At 37.0% G+C, this 23,331-nt stretch overlaps 1 protein-coding gene across 4 annotated transcripts; it reads left to right on the top strand.

Annotated features, from left to right (window-relative positions):
* Positions 1–2,221: 2,221 nt before the first annotated feature.
* On the top strand, positions 2,222–22,343 carry LOC104211911 (uncharacterized). Of its 4 annotated transcripts, none has more exons than XM_070156019.1 (8): positions 2,222–2,415; positions 2,752–2,782; positions 3,162–3,180; positions 4,022–4,119; positions 5,280–5,378; positions 5,581–5,753; positions 5,889–5,980; positions 22,075–22,343. In XM_070156019.1, the coding sequence occupies exons 1-7, from the start codon at positions 2,251–2,253 to the stop codon at positions 5,973–5,975; spliced, it is 672 nt and encodes a 223-aa protein (XP_070012120.1). In that variant the 5' UTR covers positions 2,222–2,250; the 3' UTR covers positions 5,976–5,980; positions 22,075–22,343. The 4 variants fall into 4 exon arrangements, with proteins under 4 accessions (XP_070012120.1, XP_070012122.1, XP_070012121.1 ...); XM_070156021.1 differs by lacking the exon at positions 22,075–22,343 and adding an exon at positions 21,167–21,731; XM_070156020.1 differs by lacking the exon at positions 22,075–22,343 and adding an exon at positions 17,284–17,369.
* Positions 22,344–23,331: the final 988 nt, after the last annotated feature.

Below are 23,331 nucleotides of genomic sequence, written 5' to 3'. Positions count from 1 at the left end.
ATAAGCACACGGTTACAAAAGCCCACGAGGAGTCCTTACATATGATTACAAAAGCTCACGAGGGGTCTTTGCACAGATACAAAGAAGCAAAAAAAATACACATATAGTAAAAGCCAAGAGTCTAATCTATTCTGGGGGATGCATCCTCGACGATAGTATCTTCGAGCACCATCTCCTCGGGGGTCTCATCTCGGTCTTCCAAAATGGTATCTCCAAGGGAGAAGATGAAGAAGAGGAAAGTGAGAAGATGGAGAAGAGGAAAATGAAAAAGCAGAAAAAGATGAAGAAAAAGTCATAGACCGACCGCCAAAGAGCAAAAGCTTTTATCAGACCGAGAAAACCACGGCCCAATAAGAGACTTGGCGAGTGCCGGCCTTACCTGCACGACTACTTTGAGTCCACTTCTTGGAACATTGTGCCGTGCAAGTTAGCAGCCGGTAATGCCACTTCACCCCACGAAAAGCAAAAGGGATGAAGTGCCATACCATGCCGGAGTAGGGAGGTGAGCAGCGGCGTATAGTCCGAACACCCTCCTGAGCAGCAGTGTATAGTCCGAATATCTTCCCGAGTTAGAAGAAATCGCCCCTATCTTATCACCCCGAGCCACTAATGACAACAATAACAGTAACAACAACAAGAAGAAGAAGTCAGTGTAATCTCGCTTGGCAAGGGAAATCCTAGGAAAAAGGCCATAGCGTGGCTGACGAGAACGCCGCCATGCAACCTTAAGGCCGCGAGCCTCAACATGAAGGATAACGATGGATGAGGATGAGGAGAAGAAAAGGGTGGAAGGATATTGGAGGACACTTGAACGAAAAGTTGGTTCCAGGAGGCTCCCATTTATAGAGTGTGGTGGTGTAATCGACAACGCTATCAATATCTTTGATAGACGTATTGGCAGGCGCAATCAATGCATTTTTGGCAACTGAATCGGTGGCGATATTATCGCTATAGAGAATGAGAATCGGCAGTACATTGAATGTCGCTGAAAAGACGAGTCAACATGATGCCTCGGTTATCGCAAAGGCTTGCGTCATACGTATGACATCATAGCGGGAAGTTCGAAGAGATGGGTATCAAAGTCGTTTCTTATCGTTCCACTCCAAGAAACGCGGGGACTATCTGTATACGGTAAAATCAGAGGGTCCAATTTTCCGTCATTACGATGCCTCGAAAGCACATCTCGAAAGCTCGAGACTACGGTCGAGTTTCATCTCTCGAGGACCATCGACGCTCGACCGCGGGGCAGTATAGGCCGACAGTTATGGAGATAAAATGGGTAGTTCCCAAGGCGCATAAATAGGGCTAACAAAGTCTAGTGGACTAGTCCTAAAAACGAATCAAGGCATTAACTAGCTGTACCATCTCCATCTTTGCAGTAAATGCATTTATACTATGTTGGGATTCCACTCCCCCGTGACTTTTTATTATGTTGTCACTTGGCCTAATATAGAGTATTTGCCTCTCTTTTTATTATCATAATATATTAGTATAGCACCTGCGCAAACCGTGGAGAATATAAATCATGTTGTATGATCTTATTCTAATTTAAAAAACAAAAATATAAAATCCTATTAGGCTATTATACATAAGATAAGTATATTATATATATATATATATATATATATATATATATATATATATAACAAAAATTAATAATTATTAAGAATATTGTAGACTTCATATAAAAATAATAAAAAACTTATCTCTTTATACTTTTGATGAATTCAAAATTATAATTATTATTATATTATTTGAATTTTTAATAAACTACAAATCAGAAAACTATTCAAATATTACAGTAGAAAAGAATATACGAAACGAGGGAGATAAAGATAATTTTATGATATTTATATTTTGAATTAATTAAAAAATAAAATATAAATAAATAACACTAAAACATTATTGATAAATTTTGATCATTGAATAATTTTGAACAATATAACATAAGTTTAAAAAAAATAAAAAAAATTCAATATATATCTATGTTATATTAAAAGTGAAATAGTGTCAAAATATTAAGCCAATTGACAAGTTAATAAAAAGTCACATTAGTAAATATATAATACTAAGCACAACATTTGCTAATTTAATAAAGAATAAATAAGGAATAAACAATTAATTTGATCACTATCCTTAAATTTTGTTATATTTATATATATACACTATATATAAATAATAACTTAAAATAATATAATATATTAGATTAAATGATTTGAGAAGGGGCGTTCCCGTCAAAGGCAGTCTTTGATGGCGAAGAAGGAGATAATGAGAAAGGCAGAGGAGTTGGTAGAGAAAAGAATGAAAGGAAACGATGCTTCACATGATGCAGCCCATGCCTTCCGAGTTAGAGACCTTGCCCTTTCACTTGCTCGCGAAGAAGGCCTTTCTTCTTCTCCTCATTCCATGCTTATCGTAAGTTAGAGACCTTGCCCTTTCACAAATTAAACATATTCTTTGGAGGCGTAGGGGTTACTTTTTCACACTAATCATGATACAGGGTTCAAAGTATTACTACTGTTAATAATTTGTGAGTTGCTGGTGGATAATTTGTCCTTTGGGAGAATTGGGGTTTTCTTCTATCTTTTCTATCCTAGGACTCAATGATATGGATATGTAAAATAAGTTGCCAATTGTTAGTTACTAAGATTTGATTATGAGTTATTAAATGGTAAAAATTCTTAATGGGAAGTTTGTTATTATTCTTTTAGGCATTTACACAAGTTAAAACTGTTTTTGCTATTATCTCAGGTGGAACTGGCTGCTCTTCTACATGACATAGGTGATGACACTTTCACTCTTATTTGGAGATATTAGAGCTTTAGTTTAGAGCGACCGTGTTAACATATTGTTAGAATGCTTTTGCACATTATTTACATAGTGCTGTGGCTATCTTTTCTATTATCATAAATCAACACTGTAATATACGAGGGAATAACCTATTGGATTATGAGGATTCTGCTTTTGCTGCTTGGGGTGGTAGGACGAGGGAAGGGACGGGATCTATTTGATGACTGTCATTTTACAATACAATTGAAAGGAAATATTATAAGCAATTGTGATGAGTGAGCTGGCATCTCTCTGCTTATAATCAAGTTTTCTCATTATTCCTTTGATATATTATGTAACTAATCAGATTCTGATTGGCTTAATGAATGCAGGTGACTACAAATACATAAGGTTAGTTTCTATCAGATTTCAAGATATGAAGGATTTTTCTGTAGTCTACATTCTCATGGCTTGGTGTATGAATGTTTGCTTAAAGGCAAAATACCTTTAAGCAATCCGTGCCAAGTTTAGTTTTTTTTAGGTATTCCGCCTTTGCTTAAAAGGTGATAATTTTTCATTATCACCTTTTAAGCAAAGAACCTACTTCCATGTGATTACTTTCTGCCAACCGAATGTCCCCTTAAAAGGTGATAATTTTCCGTATGGACGTCAAAATGACGCCCATGCGCCTTCTTGAAGTGTCTTGGAAGGGTGATGTAAGACAAAGAACCGACTTCCAGGTGATTACTTTCTGCCAACTGAATGTCCGCTTAGTGCATTAGAGTAGTTTAGTGCAGTACTATGAGGCCAATGTCAAAGATCATAGAGTGCATAAGAGAATTGGATGAAAGCTTTCTTGTATTAATGAGAACAACGATTACAAGAAAGTCAATGTGGTGCTGCAGGAGGGGGGGCCCCGATACAGAGATTTGAATGCTTGCTGAAAATTTCGGCTACTAGACCCCCCTTACATGTCTTTAAAAAAATCACAAATTACATGAAATGACACAATAAGATGGAAAGACATTAATGCTGGTTTTATCATTTTTGGCATGCTCTTCCCGTCATTTGATTGATAGCTCTATATGGTCATGGATTTTTTTTTCTGTGTAGAATAATCTTCTTAAATTTTTTAGGGGTCCATCCTTGTATATTGTTTAATTACTGGTTTTTCTTGTCTTCTCCCAAGTATTCACTCTCAATAATTGACTTCCCATTTTATTCATCTCTGATGCTTTCTCTTGGCTTCTAGAGATCCATCTGAGGAAAGGATTGTTGAAGAATTTCTTCAGGGTCAAGGCATAGAGGAAGGAATGAAGATAAAGATATTGAATATAATAGAGGGGATGGGTAAGTTTGTGGATGCAGTTGATTGTCTAATGTAGTTATGTTATCTTTTTGGATGTTGATGTGATTTTTCTTGTTCTCTTCCGTCCTTCTTAAATTATTTTTGTTGACACACTCTTGTAACATAAAGTAAAAACTATCTGATAAAGTAGAAAATACACTCTCGGACTTCATACTGAATAATTTTATAACGTGTGTCACTTTGAAATTGAATTAGCAAAAAGTAAGGCAAACAGTATGACTCTCTTTCTGTTAAATCATACCTTTGAATATTCTATTGCTTCAACCTTTGAAATTTTCTTATTCATCTGTGCATGTCTGGCACGAACCTTAAACATATATCATGCCGACATGATCAGGCTATGCATGTCTAATTACCGACATGATCTGCTATTCATGTCTAATCTGGAATACAAATTAGCGACCATAATGTTATTGTATTGCCAGACCAAAAGATTTTCCAAGTGGTTTTGTGTTCATGACAATGTTTTCATTACTGTCTTTTCGTATGTGTGGTTAATGTAGTATAACTAATAGCCTGTTTGACCAAGCTTCAAAAATCAACTTATTTTGAGAAGTTTTTTTTTTTTTGAAAAGTGCTTTTTTCAAAAGTATTTTTGGCGAGAAGCAGTTTGTTGTGTTTGGCTAATTAATTTGAAAAGCACTTTTGAGCAGCAATTAGTGTTTGGCCAAGCTTTTAAAAAGTGCTTTTAGGTGTATTTTTCTCGAAGGTGCTTTTCAAAAAAGTGCTTTTGGGGAGAATCTACTTTTTTCCGCTTCTCCAAAACTGCTTCTGCTTCTACTCAAAAGCACTTTTCTTTCTTCCGAAAACTTGGCCTAACACTTCAACTTTGAAAAAAAAAATGCTTTTGGCTTTAGAGAAGCTTGGCCAAACAGGCTATAAAACTTTACTTCCTTAATGTATATGTACTGTTTCCTTGGTTACAACAGACTTATTTCATGTAAAACTTTGTCTGTATTTTCACACGACCTTTCTCCGTTACCATGGAGTGATTGGTGATTGTGTTTCGCTCTCATTTTCTGCACTATAATTTGTCATCTTCGTTGGGCTTCATTTTCTCTGGAAGATTAATGCGCAAGATGATTGTTATCCTCTGATGATTTGAAAATATTGGTAAAATGAACTGTTGCCTTTGATATAGGTTTCAAGGAAGAAGTTGGAGGGCTTACAAATAGGAATTATTCAATAGAGTTTGGGGTGGTGCAAGATGCAGATCGACTGGATGCAATTGGTGCAATAGGTAATTGATTCAATTTAATTACCTCTTGGTGACCTGTTTATGTTATGTCTCCTCTCATTCTCTGTGGCAGGCAGATGCTGCTGAAGATTTGAATTTATGCTACTTGAATTTTTGCTGGTTACATACTGCTTGGTTGTTTTCCTACCTTAAAAAGATGTTGGTTTTTCAGAATTTGGATATCATACAATAATTATGGTTTCAGGAATCGCCCGTTGCTTTACTTTTGGTGGAAGCAGGCATAGAGTTCTCCATGACCCAAAAATTCAACCTCGATTGGATCTGTCTAAGGAAAATTACATGAAAAAAGTAGAGCAGACAACTGTGAATCATTTTCATGAGAAGCTTCTCAAATTGAAGGACTTGATGAAGACAAAGGTCAGTTAATCATGCGCTTCTGTATATTTTGCTTTATCCTTTCAGAACCTAATAAACTGGGCAAGAAAAATTTTCATATGAGTTTTTTCTTTTAATTTAGTATCTGAGCCGAGAGAAATCATCTCTTTATTACAGGCTGGGAAGAAAAGGGCTGAGAAAAGGCACAGCTTTATGGAGGATTTTCTGAAGGAATTCTATGAAGAGTGGGATGGGAGGGCTTAAATGAGGTAGCAGTTTTCCAGTTGATGTTTGGATGTTCCTAAACCGCCCTGTTTTATGTAATGGTGTTTAACTGTGCGTCTGCGCGCAGAGTTTAAAAAAGAAAGAAAGAAAGACCATGGTCTAAAAAAAGCCATAGATATTTGTGTGCCTATAAAGTCAGATGAGAAGTTTAAAGTTAACGTATTTCTAAATATAAAAAGATATGTGTCCATTCTTTTGGGACAAACTAAAAAGGAAATTGTGTACATAAAATAGGACTGTGGGAGTAGTTCTTTGTGGTGGTTGCGCACAGTGTTAGAAAAAGTGTCCGCTTCCTCGCTTTAAGCGCGAAGCGGAGCGGAGCGATGGGTTGGTCGCTACCCCAACTAAAAGCTCAGGTACAGAAAAGCGACTGCTTCTCTCTAAAAAGCGAGAAGCAGTGAAGCGGTCGGGAGCGGAAGAAGCGATCACTTCTTGAATTAAAAGGCCGAAACGAGTCTTTTTCAATTAAAAGATCCAAATCGTCGAGTCTTCTATTTTAGACACTTCTTCAGCAGCAAACTAGGGTTCTAAACCAGCCTTTTCTTCCTAAAAAAACCAGCGATTTTTTCCTCACATGAAGCAACGATTTGTTCAAGCAAACTAGGGTTCTTATTCTTGAACATTACAACATCAGCTTTCTTCTTCTTCTTCGGGCGGTAGTCCGCACGGCCATCCAGATCTAGCTGCTTTAGTACCTTTAAAGGTTGGCGGTAGTCCGCACGACCAATAAGGATTCGAAATATACAGCAATTCTATTATAGTTTAATGACTGTATGGAAGGATCTATATCCTTTTACCCAAGCAAGGGGTCTGTCCAGGTCCGATACATACTCTTATTGAGCCCATGTGTCTAGCAGTTCTAACTGTGAAAGGGATAGCCCTTTTGACAACTTCAGCGGGCTTTAATGAGGATCAGGGTAGGCGGGCGGTAGTCCGCACGGCCATCCAGATCTAGCTGCTTTAGTACCTTTAAAGGTTGGCGGTAGTCCGCACGACCAATAAGGATTCGAAATATACAGCAATTCTATTATAGTTTAATGACTGTATGGAAGGATCTATATCCTTTTACCCAAGCAAGGGGCCTGTCCAGGTCCGATACATACTCTTATTGAGCCCATGTGTCTAGCAGTTCTAACTGTGAAAGGGATAGCCCTTTTGACAACTTCAGCGGGCTTTAATGTCACAGCTGGCTAGACGTAGCCACTAAGGCAAAGCCAATAAGAGTAGTACCAGAGGTGACTGTACCACCATCTTGGAACCAAGCCAAGAAACTATATTAAAATTTCTTTATATTTTGAAAGAGTCTGGATTCTTCATGGTTAACATGCAAGAGAAATTAGTTCTTCAACATAGATATGAATCCGTTTAGCCGGACATAGTCACGGCTTGGGCGAGAAACTAAGTATTTAAAATACTAAAAAGAAAATAGAATAAGTACCTTGAAGGCCGAGAAACAAGGCCCTGAAGATGAACTGAACTTCAAAACTTTTATTAATCTTCAACTGATTTACAAACTTTAATAAGCTAAATCTTTACAAAGGGAGTTGAGAGTAGAGAGAGAGTAGAGAGAGAGGGGGTTCCGACTCTTCCTCTTTCAAATGAAGAAGTCGTCTTATATAACGAAAAAAGAATCTAGAATAGTAAATTGGGTCCCACATCTGGGTCCCTACACAGTGTTTCTACTGTTGTTGAACAGTGTTTCTACTGTTGATGAACAGTGTATCTACTGTTGAGTGGGTCCTGGCGGCTAATAAGCTGTCAAGTCTTCTTTTTGTCCAAATTGTGCATTTGTTGGAGGAAATCTTCCACCTTTTCTATATCTCTGTCAGATAATATTATCTCTGGCTGTATTGGTTGTGTATCTTCCACGAGGTCATCACCACTTGTTTCACTTCGCATTGAAGTGTCTGATTTTTCGCACTGATCCAGTGACTGAAGCAAGTTTCTCTTCACTTCTTCCAAGTATTGATTTATCAAATCAATTTTATCTCCTTCTTGAATTGATATTCTTCGAGCAATATGTTTAACTGTGCTCTCTTCTATCATCTTCTTTTGAGGGGTCGTTATATATAATTGGATTTGTGTTTTAATAGAATCCAATAGTTCTTGTCCATAAAATGTTTTTGTTTTGGGATCAGTCTTCATCAATTTGTCCCAAAAATTATTGTAGAATACCCTATATGAACAAGGGATTTGTTCTTCTGTATAACCTAATTCAGGAGTCCATTTATGGATCCAGGGGATAGAAAATTCAATAAAGAAGTAGATTTGATCAATTTTTTCTAGGTAACAGATATGATCTGCGTGATATAACTCGGTTAGGAACGGCGAAACTTTTGCCCATTCTTTGTATAACTTAAGGAATGGTTCAGGCAGAATTTTTGTTGTGGGACCGTGGTATGACCACCAGTTTAAAAACCAGTTAGGGATAGGTCCTGTAAATACCTTTGCACATACTTTGATAAACCAAGTATGTTTGTGTCTCTCATTATTATAATAAAGCACCCTATCAAATGCTTGGATATAATCCCAATAAGTAAAATTCATAGGTGATTTATTAAGACTTATCTGCCTTTCTTTCATTGTTGAAATCCCCCATTCTTCAACAGATATAATCTGTTTGATAATGACTTTTGAAAAGTTATAAACGTTTTCATTTGTGTTATAACCCGAAAAGTGCTGGAATTCTGCACTTCCTGTACTGATTAAGATAGTCTCATAATAAGTGCGGGTTTTATATGATTCACCCGGGTAGTATAATCCATTAATCAGATATCTCTGGAATATTTTCCATGGTTCTTCTTTTCTCTGAATCTCAGAGTTTTCAAGGAGAAATATCATTTCTCTCTTTGGTAATTTTTCGTATGACTTGATATCATCATTGTCTTCTTCTTTAGCAATTGAAGCAAAAGTATCACTTTGCTTTTTGGATGCCAAATAAGCCTGCAGATGTCCATATAAAGGACTATCCTCTGGAATATCTTCCAAATGTATAGAATGTCCTGATGATTCACCTGTATGAGGTACTTTTGAGTTTATCAAACTCTTTTTTCCTCTTTGTATTACTGGGGAATTTGATGAGGATCCGTATGACGATCCCTGAGAATAAGTCCTACTAGGGGAAGATCTTCCCCTACCTCTGCCCCTGGTGGCCCATGAAGGGTCCATTCTGCAGAAATAGCAAGTCATTATTAATTAAAAAGGATATCATAATTCTATCGCCGATATAATCTTGGCTGGGAAACTCATTTTCAATTAACTGAAGAATATTAGTAACTTCATTAGAATTAGAGCATTCTTCTTCAATAATATTAATAGTGTCGGCCATAACTTTATCAAGTATTAGTTCTTTTAAGTCTCTGTTTAAATTAATCACTTTAAGAATAGTGATCAACACCTTATCATCAAATAACATGGTATAATAATTCATAATTTATTCTAAATATTCCCGGGATAGAAAATCCGGAAGAGAATTATCAATTCCTTTTTTGTATTGTATTTCAAAATCGAAAGGCGCCAGCTGAGCCTGCCATCTAGCAAATATTAATTTAGAAGCATCGTGCTTAAAATCTTTGTCAAACATATATTTAACAGATTGAGCATCAGTTTTTATCAAAAACTTTTGGTTATACAAGTCGTCTTGAAATTTTAAAACACATTTAACAATTGTTAACATTTCATGTGCCACAGTAGCATATTTCTTCTGGGCTTCGGTCCATTTACCAGAGTGAAATCTTATTAGGTATTCACTCTTATTGTTGGGATTCACTTGTTTTAAAATCCCTCCATAGCCAATATTAGACGCATCTGTCTCGATAATCTTTTGCCAAGTAGGATTAGCAAGGGTTAAGCAAGGTAGAGATTTAACACGTTGTTTAATACCTTTGACTAACTCAGTATGTTGGTCAGTCCAAGGCTGTCTATGATTCTTTTTCAGCCTATCGTATAGAGGAGCTAGGTCTCGTGACAAACTTTTATAGAAAGGGGATATATAATTCAAACTTCCCAAAAATCTTTGTAATTGTGTCCTGTCAGTAATAACATCAAGAAATTTTGAGGCAAAATCAATTGATCTTTGTATTGGGGTAATTTTTCCCTGGCAAATATTATGACCTAAAAAACGAACATTCGTTTGAAATAGACTCATCTTTGGTTTAGAAATTACTAAACCGTTTTGTATAACAATTTTCTTGAAAATATCAAGATGCTTAATATGCATCTCCAAAGTTTTAGAAAATACTAATATGTCGTCAATATAAACGATGACAAAATCCAAATAAGGGTTAAAAATATCATTCATAATTTTTTGAAATTCAGAAGGGGCATTTTTTAAACCAAATGGCATAACATTCCATTCATATTGTCCAAATGGAACATTGAAAGCAGTTCTATAAGTATGCTCTTTAAATATTTGAATTTGCCAATAACCAGATTTTAAATCAAATTTTGAAAATATATTGGCGTCATATAACCTAGATAGCAAGTCCCTTTTATTAGGGATAGGATACCTAATCCATTTTAGATGTTTATTTAATGGTTTATAATTTATAACTAAGCGAGGAATACCTCGTTCCTTTTCTGCCGCATTATTAACATAAAAGGCAGAACATGACCAAGGAGATTTTGAGGGTTTTATCAAACCCTTTTGTAACAAACTATCAATCTCGTTTTTGCAGAATTCAACTAGCTCAGCATTCATCTGGCAAGGTCGAGATTTAGTAGGAATATCATCCTCAGAGAAGGTTTCTTCGTATGGAAGAGTTACAATATGCCTTTTCCTGTTCCAAAAGGCACTAGGGTGATCGGCGCAAACATCAACGGCCATTTTTTCAGCAATCAATTTAATCTTCTGCTGAACTTTAGCAGACTGCAAAGTGTCGAATATATTCATGCTAAGAATTTCTAATTGTAACGAATCAACATGCCTTTGTTTCATATTAATCAAGACATTAATATCTCTAGTTACGGGATCTGTAACAAAAGAATAACTTATCTTTTTATCTTGATAAGTAGCAGAAAAACCATGTTCATCTATATTATTGAACGGATAGATAACATTAATAAAAGGGGTTCCAAGTATAATTGGAGGGTATAACTGGTTTTTTACCAAAAAGAAGAAATGAGGAATACAGACTTTATTTTGGCAAATATGTGTATTTGGCAGTTTGTACTCTATATCTAAAGCATGACCAGAAGCGGATTTAACCAAATGAGTGGTCTTTTGAAAATATTTAGTTGGAATTAATCCTTCCTGAATGCAGCTTACATCTGCACCACTATCAATCATAGCTATATCAGTTATAGAAAAAGAATTATCGATCAAAATAGTACTTTTAATATACCATTTATGTGCAGTAATAATTTGCATCATACCTAAAAACAAGTCAGATTTTCCATCAGAAATTTCTTTTCCTTTATCATTAGAAAATTCAGAAATTTCTTTAGTCGAAAATTCAGGTAGAGAATTATTTTTCTCAATTTGAGTAATTCGGTGATCGCAAATCATTTGATTTTGCTTAAGAGACTTAATATCCCTTTTCAAATTCTCAATTTCTCCTTTTAAATCATCAAAAGAAGTATCTCTACTAGGCGTACTGGACTTTTGAAGTCGTTTATTAATTTCAGATAAAGAATAAGGTGCAAAATGTTCAAATTCGTTCTTGTATTTTTCAACAGATTTTGAATTACTAGAACTAGAACTTGCGGCTAAATTAATAATTTTTTCACGAAGTTTTTCATCAGTAACTTCTTTTAAAAGTTCTATTACATTATCAGATGTAATAGTTTTTATATTTAGATTATCAAATTGTGATTGCAATTTATAAAATTCGTCACTATCACAAGTACAAATATCACCTTTGCAAGTAGTGCAGGAAGTATCAACATTTTTATTATTATCAGAAAAATCAATTAACTCAACTTCAGCTTCAGATTCAGTCTCCGAGTAATAGTCAGATTCTGATCCTGAAGTGTATAACAAGCCATAAACCTTATCGTGTAACTCATCATCGAGTTCTAAGGTTTTTAGCTTTTGAAGCTTGCAATTTGGAGAAATATGACCAAACTTTCCACACTTATAACACTTAATATCAGCGAGATCACGTTTGGATCTGTTCTTCGCAAATCGAGTAGATTTCCGATGCGCTTTTCTAGTATCACGTTCTTCCTTAGGCCTATATCTAGACCTCTTTTTCTTATACGGGCTATCCGGGTAAGGATACCTATGATATCTGTTTTTCTTCTTCCTACTTTGAGTAGAAGTTCCGGGTAAACCGAACTGGGTACAGAAGTCCCCTAATTGAGATTTCTCCTTAAGCTTATCAATCTTAAGCTGCCTAGAAAGCTTTAGCTCATTACACAATTTCAATCCTTCTTGTGTACAAACTCCTATAAGCTTACTATAGGTATAATTATTATACAGAATCTCACTGCAACTACCCTTTAACACATCCCTTACTCTTTCGGCAAATAAGGAAGGGAGACCGTCTATAAACTTGGCTTTCCAGTGCTCAAATTTATTGTCGGGTAGTTCCATAACTCTACTCATAAAAGTGTCTTTATACCATCTAAATTCACTAAGGGTCTTACATCTAAGTCCATTAAGTAAAGTTCGGACGGTCTGATGGTTTGAGGTAAATCTACCGTTGAAATGCTCTAAAATTGTAAGGATAAGAGTATAAACTGCATCTTCTCTACCCACTACTAGAGCCATACCTATGTTATCAACACCTTCGTCGGTTGCCGTAGCATTTATAACGAACGCCTTTTCCTCTACAGATAAATGATTATCCCACCAGCCACGAAGTTGGCCAGTAAAACCTGCAATAATCATTTTGCAAATAGTTCTATCTGTATTTTTAACACTTTTACAGATAGTCGAATACATGAGCATTCTGTGTACGAGAATGGTTAATTGTCTATCAGTTAGACCATCAAGATTCCATTCATAAATTTCGGAACCGTTATAAGACGTATTAGTCTGATTCCAATCTCGTTCCTCAATCAACACATCTTGAGGAGTAGGACGAGGATAATAATAGGTCTGCATTCTCGGTTTATCAGCATACCTATGATTTTGTTTAACAATCCCTTTGAGTTTATTAAACTCTGACCAAGTCTCAGTTTTATAATCAGAAACGGTCTCCATTTTATCAGCAAAATTTTTTGATAAATCAATAGGTCTAATATTTAAACCAGAAAGCTTTTTATCTAAAAGCTGAGCTAAGTCATCAAGAGATTTAAATTTAAAATCCTGAATCTCAGGAGGTCTTTGAATATGAGTAAGAATGTTTTGATCAACTGTTTTACTTCCTGAAGTGGAGGCAATATCAGTTGGTCCTTTCTTAGTACCCATTTCTTTTATTAAAATAGTCAAATCATCAAGTTTTTTATCAAGAGAACCAATATGTTCTCCTAAAATTTTTACATATAAACCCAAATAATTGTTTTGAGAAATCAATTTATTAATTTCTGCAATACTAATAGCTGCCACATTATCATCAATAAATTTTTGAAAGGCAGTGAAAGTAATACCAGTATTATTAGGTAAAATAAAGGGAGCCTGAGGAGGATAAATTGCTTTAGTAATATTACCACTCCCGTCTTTATAAGATCTTTCTAATACCTTTATATAAAGAGGTAAATAAGTTGTTATAAACCAAGGAACAAAATACATAATTTGATTATGTAAGGCACAAGTTTCATAAAATTCTTGAGATATATTATTCAAATCCTCTTTACTATAAGTATCAAAAAACCATGTTTTAAACTGGTTCCATTTTTCACTATAAAATTCCTTTTGAATATAATTACGGGCCCGAGAACCGGGACTAAAATCTATTTGGTGTGGAATCATTAAATATTATTGGGGTCGAAATCCATCTCGGATACAGAAGGATTATCCTTATCTGAAATATTGTCATTGTCTTGAACAATATTTGTTTGAGGGTTAATCTTAACCCTTTCAACCCTCTTAACCTTTTGATCAGGCTTATCACTAGCAATAGTGTGTAAAGAAGCTGCACGATTGCGAGCTGGACTGTAGACTGGTTCAACAGGGGAAATATGATGAATAGCAGGTAGAAGTCTATGGTTAGAAAATGAATGTCTATTATAAATAGTAGACTTATCATCAAATTGAATACAAATCCTACCATCCGGATTTTGAGTGACATGCGAAAATTCAGTATTCGACAAGTCGTTCGTAATCTGACTTGGGGATATAACCGAATTTAAAGTCCAAGTAGTTGGAAAATTAATTTCCTCCCACCTAATAGGTCTCCTAGTGGTGACCTTGGACCTTGCAAAATTGGTTTCTACCAATATGGTCTGATCCGATGTATCGTATAACTTACATCTAGGATTCAAAGTGGATAACAATTTGAAATAAATCCTATAGGACAGACATATAAGTTCAGAACCAGGCGCATAATTATAACCATGCGTTTTCACATTTAAAGTCAAAGCATCAAGAATATTAACATCAGAAAGAGATAGTTGCAGATTGGGTTGAGTATTAAAATATACTGGACCATAGGCCACTGTAGATTCTATCGAACCCATTAGAGACTGTCTGAAATTCAGATTTCTAGCATCTCTAAGAGCTGCTAAAAAGGTCTCTGGTAAACCTTTAAGGGTTAAAGGTTTAAATGCAATTTGAACCATACCAATATGCAGATAATGGTAATGATGTTTATATAAATCTATATCATGTTTGTTTAACAAACGAATAGTCTGTTCAGACGAATTTAATGCTAAAGACTGCTCAGTCGTTTTTATCAATTGTTTAGAAGAGAGTTTATCAAACCAACCATAATCATAAATGGTTTTTATAGAAACTTTAGGAATTGTCCATTTATTTAATAAATCAAGGTTTTGTCCATTTCTTCTTCTTCTCCTCCTCCTCCTCCTCCTCCTCCTTCTTCCTCTTCTTCCTCTTCTTCCTCTTCCTCTTCTTCTTCTTCCTCTTCCTCTTCCTCCTCTTCCTCTTCTTCTTCTTCTTCTTCTTCTTCTTCTTCTTCCTCTTCCTCCTCTTCTTCCTCCTCCTCCTCGTCTTCTTCCTCCTCCTCCTCTTCTTCTTCTTCCTCTTCTTTCTAAACGTCCAAAAAGCGCCGAAATACTGGCGAATTTTTTTCAGAAAAATTCTGCCCCGTTTCTGCCCAAATTCTGCCCAATTGATGCTACTCTTGACAATCTTAAAGAAGAATAGGATGCTCATTTTGTGCTTTAATTGATGCTACTCTTTAGTTTTTTAATTCAAGTATTGAACATTTGCTTACAATTACATGTGTTGTTGTAGAAACAGATGCAATAACATAGCAAGAAGGAGGAAGCTGTTAGTTAGATAGTTAGTGTACAGCTGTCATGGATGTTAGAAATAGAGTAGGGACCGCTAACTTGTTAGTGAAGATTAATTATGTATATGTATATAAAGACACAATGCACTGTTACATTGATATACAGAATCAGTTTCTCTCATTTTCTTCTTCTTCTTCCTCAGCTCATTCCCAGCTCATGTTTCCTCCATGGCTAGGGTTCTTCATCTCACGCATGCACTGAGTTCTAACATGGTATCAGGGCAAGAGCTCTGAATTACAGCTCGCAAATCGATCCAGTTTCGTAATTCTCGTACTCTCTCAAGTCTCTTCTTCATCTCTCAAATCTGAAGCTTTAGGTCATCGTCAACAATGGCGAATGACAATTCTGAGCAGGAAAACACCTGCAATTGTAACTGAAACCTCGCAAATCTCGTCGGAGGATGAATTTGAAGAAGGAATCTCAGTTCCAATCACTCATCCTCTGTATCTGGCATCCATTGATAGAAGTGGAATTTCTCTGATCTCCTTTCAACTAACAGGGACAGACAACTTCTCTCTGTGGTATCGATCTATGAAAATTGCTTTTCTAGGTCGAAATAAGCTTGGAATGGTTGACGGAAGGTGGAAGAAGGAAAAATTTCGAGAAAAATACTGGTACCTGGGAGAGATGCAATGCAATTATCTTATCGTGGCTGATGAATGCTGTAGCACCGACCTTGATCAGTGGAATCGCTTATGTAACCAATGCACACACCGTGTGGATGGATCTGCAAGAGCGTTTTGACAAGGTGAATGACACTAGATGCTATAACCTACACAAGGAAATTGCAACCCTAACTCAAGGTATCTCCTCTATATCTGTGTACTATTCTAAACTCAAGGATCTATGGGACGAAACTGAAGATTTAGTTCCTCATCCTGGTTGTGACTGCCCTAAAACTAAGAAATTTATTGAACACCTGCACAAACAGAAGCTATATCAGTTCCTTATGGGATTGAATGACTCATACTCACAAGCTCGTAGTCAGATTCTTATGATGAAACCTGTTCCTTCTGTGAATCAAGCTTATGCTATGTTAATGAGTGAGGAAAGTCAAAGAAATGTAGCAGGATCAGCAGGTATTTTAGGTGCTGGACCTAATGCCACCAGTGGTCACTATGAATCTACAGCACTATACAGCTCCAAGTCTGATAATAGACCAAAACACAGAAAGAATTTCAATCTATACTGTGACTTCTGTAAACTAAAAGGTCATAGCAAGGAGAATTGCTACAAAATAGTTGGTTATCTAGCTGACTACAAGTTTAAGAAGAAAGGGGGAGCTGGTGCTTATAATGCAGTAGCTGAGTGTGGTTCAACATCTAGTAACTACAGTGCACCACCTGAACTAAGTCCCTACTCACAGCCTAGTGGTTAGCCAAACCCTGGCTTTCAGATGACTACTATGCAGCCAAGATCTGTTCAGCCCTTGCAACACAACAGTCACACTGCCAATATGGAATTACAACCACAACATGGAGAAGGTGGTGCCTTTCCTTTTACCAAGGAACAGTATGACCAGATTATGCAAATTTTGAACAACAATACAGTCAGCCCTACCTCAACAAACAACAACAGTCCTACACCTACATCTCAGGCTCATGCAGCAGGTACTAGTGTTGCTTTACTAGCTTCCAATAGTCCACAAGAATGGATCATTGATACAGGGGCAACTAATCACATAGAGTCTAATCTCAATCTATTAGATAAGACAACTGTAATTGCTCCTCCTATTCCTAGAAAGGTTCTCTTGCCAAATGGAGATGCCACACAAGTAACTCATGTTGGAGATAGTCAGATATCAAACAACAACACACTAAAAGTAGTACTTTATGTACCAAAGTTCAAGTATAACCTGTTGTCAGTGTCAAAAATGACAAGGGACCTAAGGTGTTTTGCCTCTTTCTATCCTGATTTTTGTGTGTTTCAGGAGCTCTTCAATGGCAGGATGAAGGAGATTGGTAGAGAAAGAGATGGCTTGTACTTTCTACAACAAGATGGAAATAAGAGGTTGACTGCTGTGTCCTTGGCAGCTGTTAACACAAAGGCTGATCACTCAGTCAGTTCCAATGATATAATCTTATGGTACAGAAGACTTGGTCATGTGTCTATCATTGTTTTGAAGAGACTATTCCCTGTTAAGCTAGCTAGTATTACTAATGCCATCAATAATTGCTGTGTGTGTCCTTGTGCTAAACTAACCAGGACACCATTTCCTCACAGTAGTATCAAGAGTACTAGTACATTTGATATAATTCATGTAGATGTTTGGGGACCTTATAAAACTGCAACCTTTGATGGTTATAGATACTTTCTCACAGTAGTTGATGACTTCACTAGAATGACTTGGATTTTCTTACTGAAACTGAAATCTGATGTGTGTGTTGTACTGCCAGAGTTCCTTGCTTTTGTTCACACTCAGTTCAATAATACAGTTAAAATGGTGAGATCTGACAATGGCTCTGAGTTTCTAAATTCAGTGTAAAACTGTCTTCAATAAACTTGGTATTCTTCATCAAATCACCTGTGCATACACTCCACAGCAGAATGGGGTGGCTGAGAGGAAGCACAGGCATCTCCTAGAAATCACCAGAGCTCTGAGGTTTCAAGCTCACATTCCTATCAAGTTTTGGGGTCACTGTGTTATCACTGCAGCCTACTTGATCAACAGACTACCATCTTCAGTGTTGAAAGGATATTCACCTTATGAGCTGATGTACAAGAGGAGGCCTCAGCTAGGACACCTTAGGACTCTAGACTGTTTGTGCTTTGCTTAGCAAGTGCAGAAGACCGACAAACTTATGCCTAGGGCCAAACCTGCTATTCTCATGGGGTTTTCAGATACTCAAAAAGGTTATATTCTCTTAGATATTTCTACACAACAATTCTTTGTCAATAGGGATGTCTTCCCGGAGAATGTATTTCCTTTCAAAGACTCCTTAAATGTCTCTCTTCCTATATTCACCCCCTTTTCTTCACCTCCCAGTTGTGAAGAGGTGTACGGAGATGTTTGTCCCTCTCCTCACATAAATCCTTTTACTTCTTCTGGTGGTTCTGAACCTTTGTCCATTGCTTCTGAGCCTTGCCCCACTCTGAGAAGGTCACTCAGAACTAAGAATCCTCCATTGTGGCTTAAGGACTTTGTCACTTAGCCCTCTACCACTACTACACCATATTCCATAGCCAACTATGTTTCTTATGACTCTCTGTCTCCTTCTTATCAATCTTATATTGCAGCCTTCTCATCTATTGTGGAACCTTCTTCTTATGATGAGGCTGTTCAAGACCCAAGGTGTGTGGAGGCTATGAAATCAGAAATTGTTGCCTTAGAAGCTAATCACACTTGGGAGGTTGTCTCACTTCCTCCAGACAAGGTGCCTATTGATTGCAAATGGATCTTTAAGGTGAATACAAGGCTACAGGGGAGGTTGAACGGTTTAAAGCCAGATTGGTGGCCAAGGGGTTCAGCCAGCAGGAAGGTATTGATTATCAAGAGACCTTCAGTCCAGTTGTTAAGATGGTGACAATTAGGACCATACTTTCTGTTGCAGCTTCTGAACATTGGCATATCCACCAAATGGATGTGTACAATGCTTTCCTACAAGGAGATTTGCTAGATGAAATCTATATGTCTCTTCCTCAGGGCTTTCAGAGTCAGGGGGAGAGTAGGCCAGTTTGCAGACTCTTAAAATCCTTGTATGGTCTCAAACAAGCACCCAGGCAGTGGAATGCCAAGTTATCAGAGGCATTGATCAACTTTGGGTTCATACAGAGTCAACATGACCACTCCTTGTTTGTACAAGGTACTGGCAGCTGCATTGTGGTTATATTAGTCTATGTGGATGATATGCTCATCACAGGACTTGATTTGAGACTAGTAGAAGAAACCAAGGCTACACTCCAGAAGACCTTTAAGATGAAGGACCTAGGGGAGTTGAAATACTTCCTTGGGATAGAGTTTGCAAGATCACCATGGGGTATTCTGATGCATCAAAGAAATATGCATTAGAACTTGTATCTGAACTTAGCTTAGGTGCTGCAAAGCCTGCTGCTACACCTCTTGAAGCAAATGTGAAACTCACTACTCCACAGTATGATGAATTTACAGGCACAACCAACACCTTGGATGATGCACTACTACATGATGTAACTAGCTATCAAAGGCTACTGGGCAAACTCCTATATCTGACAGTAACAAGACCAGGCATTGCATTCAGTGTTCAAACTCTTAGCCAGTTTATGCAAAAGCCTAAGAAATCTCATATGGAGGCAGCACTCAGGGTGGTCAAGTATGTTAAGAATCACCTTGGGCAAGGTGTACTTCTATCTAGTCAGAAGAGAAGTGTTATCTCAGCCTTCTGTGATGCTGATTGGGCAGCATGCCCATTGACTAGAAAGTCTGTGTCTGAATTTTTTATAAAGTATGGGGACTCACTGATATCATGGAAATCAAAGAAGCAAAGCACTATCTCTAGAAGCTCTGCAGAGTCAGAATACAGAAGCATTGCAACAACAGTGGCTGAACTAGTGTGGATATTTGGGTTACTCAAGGATATTGGAGTGGTGTTTGAGTTGCCAGTTACTATCTTCACTGACAGTAAAGCAGCCATACAAATAGTTGCTAATCCTGTCTTTCATGAAAGAATCAAACACATAGAGATTGATTGCCATTTCATAAGACAGAAGATTCAGCAGGGACTAATCAAGACAGAGTATGTGGGAACCAAAGAACAGTTGGCAAATGTGCTGACTAAAGGACTGCCTAGAGCTCAACATGAGTACTTAGTGTCCAAGCTAGGATTGCTGAATATCTTCTCACCACCTAGCTTGAGGGGGAGTGTAGAAACAAATGCAGTAACATAGCAAGAAGGAGGAAGCTGTTAGTTAGATAGTTAGTGTACAGCTGTCATGGATGTTAGAAATAGAGTAGGGACCACTAACTTGTTAGTGGAGGTTAATTATGTATATGTATATAAAGACACAATGTACTGTTACATTGATATACTGAATCGGTTTCTCTCATTTTCTTCTTCTTCTTCCTCAGCTCATTCCCAGCTCATGTTTCCTCCATGGCTAGGGTTCTTCATCTCACACATGCACTGAGTTCTAACAGTTGTCTATGCCGTATTTATTTTAATTTTTTTTTAAAAATTCCGTTTCACTTCAAAAAAGCGGGCGTTTCGCTTCTCGCTTCTCGCTTTTCGTGAAATGGGGGTTGTCGCTTTTCCTCGCTTCACGCTATTTTTAACACTGGTTGCGCATAGCCAAATGAAAGAAGTTCTTTAGATATTAAACTAATTGATGGAGAACTTGTGCATCCTATAATAGAATCTCATTTACATAAAAGGAGAATAGTTCTGGTTGAAGCAGAAATTGATTATCATGAACAGAAATGTTACAAATTCGTATATACCAGGCCATATGGTGGTCAAAGAGCTGAAGCACTTGTTAGATAAAAGTAGTGTACATTACGTCAGTTTCCTGATTAAGCTTTCAGCTCATCCATTTATTTATTTTTAATAAAGAAACTGCCCTTAGGAATCAGCTTCTAGGGCTTCTGAAATTGAACAAGATTGAATATTTTAGCTTTTCCTCTGAGATTTTCCATTTGTTTCAAATATTACACACTCGTTATTCATTTTCTGTTTTGAGTATGAAGTGTTGGACCTCGCAGACTCCTTATATAAATTGGAAAGCACGAGAAAGTCGTGTTTGATGCTATTTTGAGACTAGCTTTTATTGCCTCTTCCAAGTTTATTGATCAATTTTTGAATCTTTCTCAATATACTATCAACTTTTGTGGCACTTATCAGGAACACGTGTTTGAGATATTGGTTTACATTTTGGTGGAGGTCGCAATAAAGTCTGGTTATTTAACCTTTAATTTAAACCCAACAGTGCCGTTTCATAATTTGAGTATAACCTGTAAGTCAACTGCTGCCAATGATATCTGTTGATGATCAAATCGGGGCGCAGCTGGCAATGGAAGGATCAGGGTTAGGACACCTTAGGTTGTCGGGACAGAGTTTTTCAAATAGGAGTTCACCTAAACGTTGGTCTTCTGTCACACCTCGGAATGAATATCTCGAGCAACCAAAGAAAACCTCATCGTATGGATCACAACTGGTAACATAAAATGCAGGGAAGAAGAAAATATTCAAATGCCAATGAACCTGACTTAAATCTCCAATACTCAAGTCAGTAATGTTTTTAGAGAATGTGTCAAAGAAATTCATTAAAATGTGAAATGAGAACCCCAATGAATCTCTTACATTAGCTTTATTTGTGTGATCGTATTGAGTTTTGCCACTTCTCCCGTTCATCTTCCTCATCTCATGTACTATTGCTCCAATTTATGTATGCTGGCATATTTTTATATCTCTGGTGGGGTGATAATGCAGTTTCTTCCCGTTGGCCATGGCTGGCAGTTGGCCATAGCTGGATTGTGATGTTGATTCTTGTAAAGATCACATTGCTTTGTATCCATCTCCTCGGTCAATGGTGAGGCAACCATGCAGGACTAGTAATAATGTAGAGGAAGGGTTTGGTCTGCCACTCGATGGTCACTCAGAGGTTATATAGACGGTGGCTTGTGTTGTCTTGGCAGACTATTCGTTCTTCCTTCCGCTGTTGTGGATGTTTCTGAAACTCGTATCCATGTCACATCCTCTTGACATGCTAGTTTCATTGATATGCTTTTTTCTTCTCCAACTTTCCTCAGGGCTCAAGCTTATCGTCGTGCTGCCATCTTGTTTGGGAAGTCTTTTGCTTCGATTCTGGTGCTTCAAAACTTATAGTATATCGAGAAATCCTTTCCTTATTCTGTCCTGTGGTAATTTTGTGCCGTGTCTTGTGACGATCTCTAAAGTATTTTGGATTTGACCTTGACCTGCTGGACATCACCTCTGTAAGTTGTGAAATTAGAGCCTTATACTAACAAATGCTGCCAACTCCCATGAGCTTAAACTGATTTGAGATTATAAGAGATAATCTCATGAACTTGTCCGTCGTGGTCTTAATTCCGCCATCTCAGTTGCTAAAAATGTTTATTTAAGATAAAAACATGCACTAATCCCTCCATGGTGTTGTTTGTCATATCTCAAATGATGCTTTTTAACATCCTTGAAACTCCATAAATGATGCTTCTTATTTTATGAAAAAGTTGCTATATGTGCGTCTTTTCTGATATTTGCTAACCATTCCCCTTTTTATTGAGATCAAAGCTTAGCCTTATGGAATTGCTTCCATGTCTTTTACTTTCTTCTCTCTACTCCTATTCTATTCTAGGATTCTTTTTATGAGCTTCTTGATCCTCGGTTGATCGCCGCCCTAACCAAGTAGTAATTTCATCTTCTCCTTCCGTTTGAATTAGGTACTCTTCTTTGTGAAGTTGGGGCATGTCACGACCCAAAACCCTCCGTAGGTCGTGATGATGCCTACCTTGCTTGCTATGTAAGCGAACACACATAAATACCAACTGAATAGAAAGCAATGCTATCTAACCGATACAAGATATAAATAGAAACAAAAGTCAATTTCTAATATTCATTAATAACCGCAAAAATCCACCAAAAATTGGCGTCACGAGTCAATGAGCTTCTAAGAATAAATACAAATCTAAATAATAAATACAAGTACTATCCGAAAGAAAAAGGACAGTAGACTAAAAAAATAGAAGGAGACTCCTCAAGCTGCGAATCATCCACTGAGCAGCTTGCAACAAGTCTCCACCAAAGTTCCACCAGGCCACCTCACTGGACCTGCTAACAGCAACGTCAGAACATGTATAAAGTATGCGGAAGTGTAGTATAAATACAATAGACTCAATGTACTCAGTAAGTATTAAGTCTAACCTCGAAGAAGTAATGGCGAGGGGTCGACAATAATACTCACTATCAATATAAATAAGTAGTTTATTCATAAGTAGGGAAAATATGAAAGCATGATATCATCGGGCATGAGCAAAGGATAAGAACAC

The sequence above is a fragment of the Nicotiana sylvestris genome, chromosome 9, assembly GCF_000393655.2.
Source record: "Nicotiana sylvestris chromosome 9, ASM39365v2, whole genome shotgun sequence".
In the NCBI taxonomy this organism is placed as follows: Eukaryota; Viridiplantae; Streptophyta; class Magnoliopsida; order Solanales; family Solanaceae; genus Nicotiana; species Nicotiana sylvestris.
This window is presented reverse-complemented; position numbering and strand designations above follow the sequence as displayed.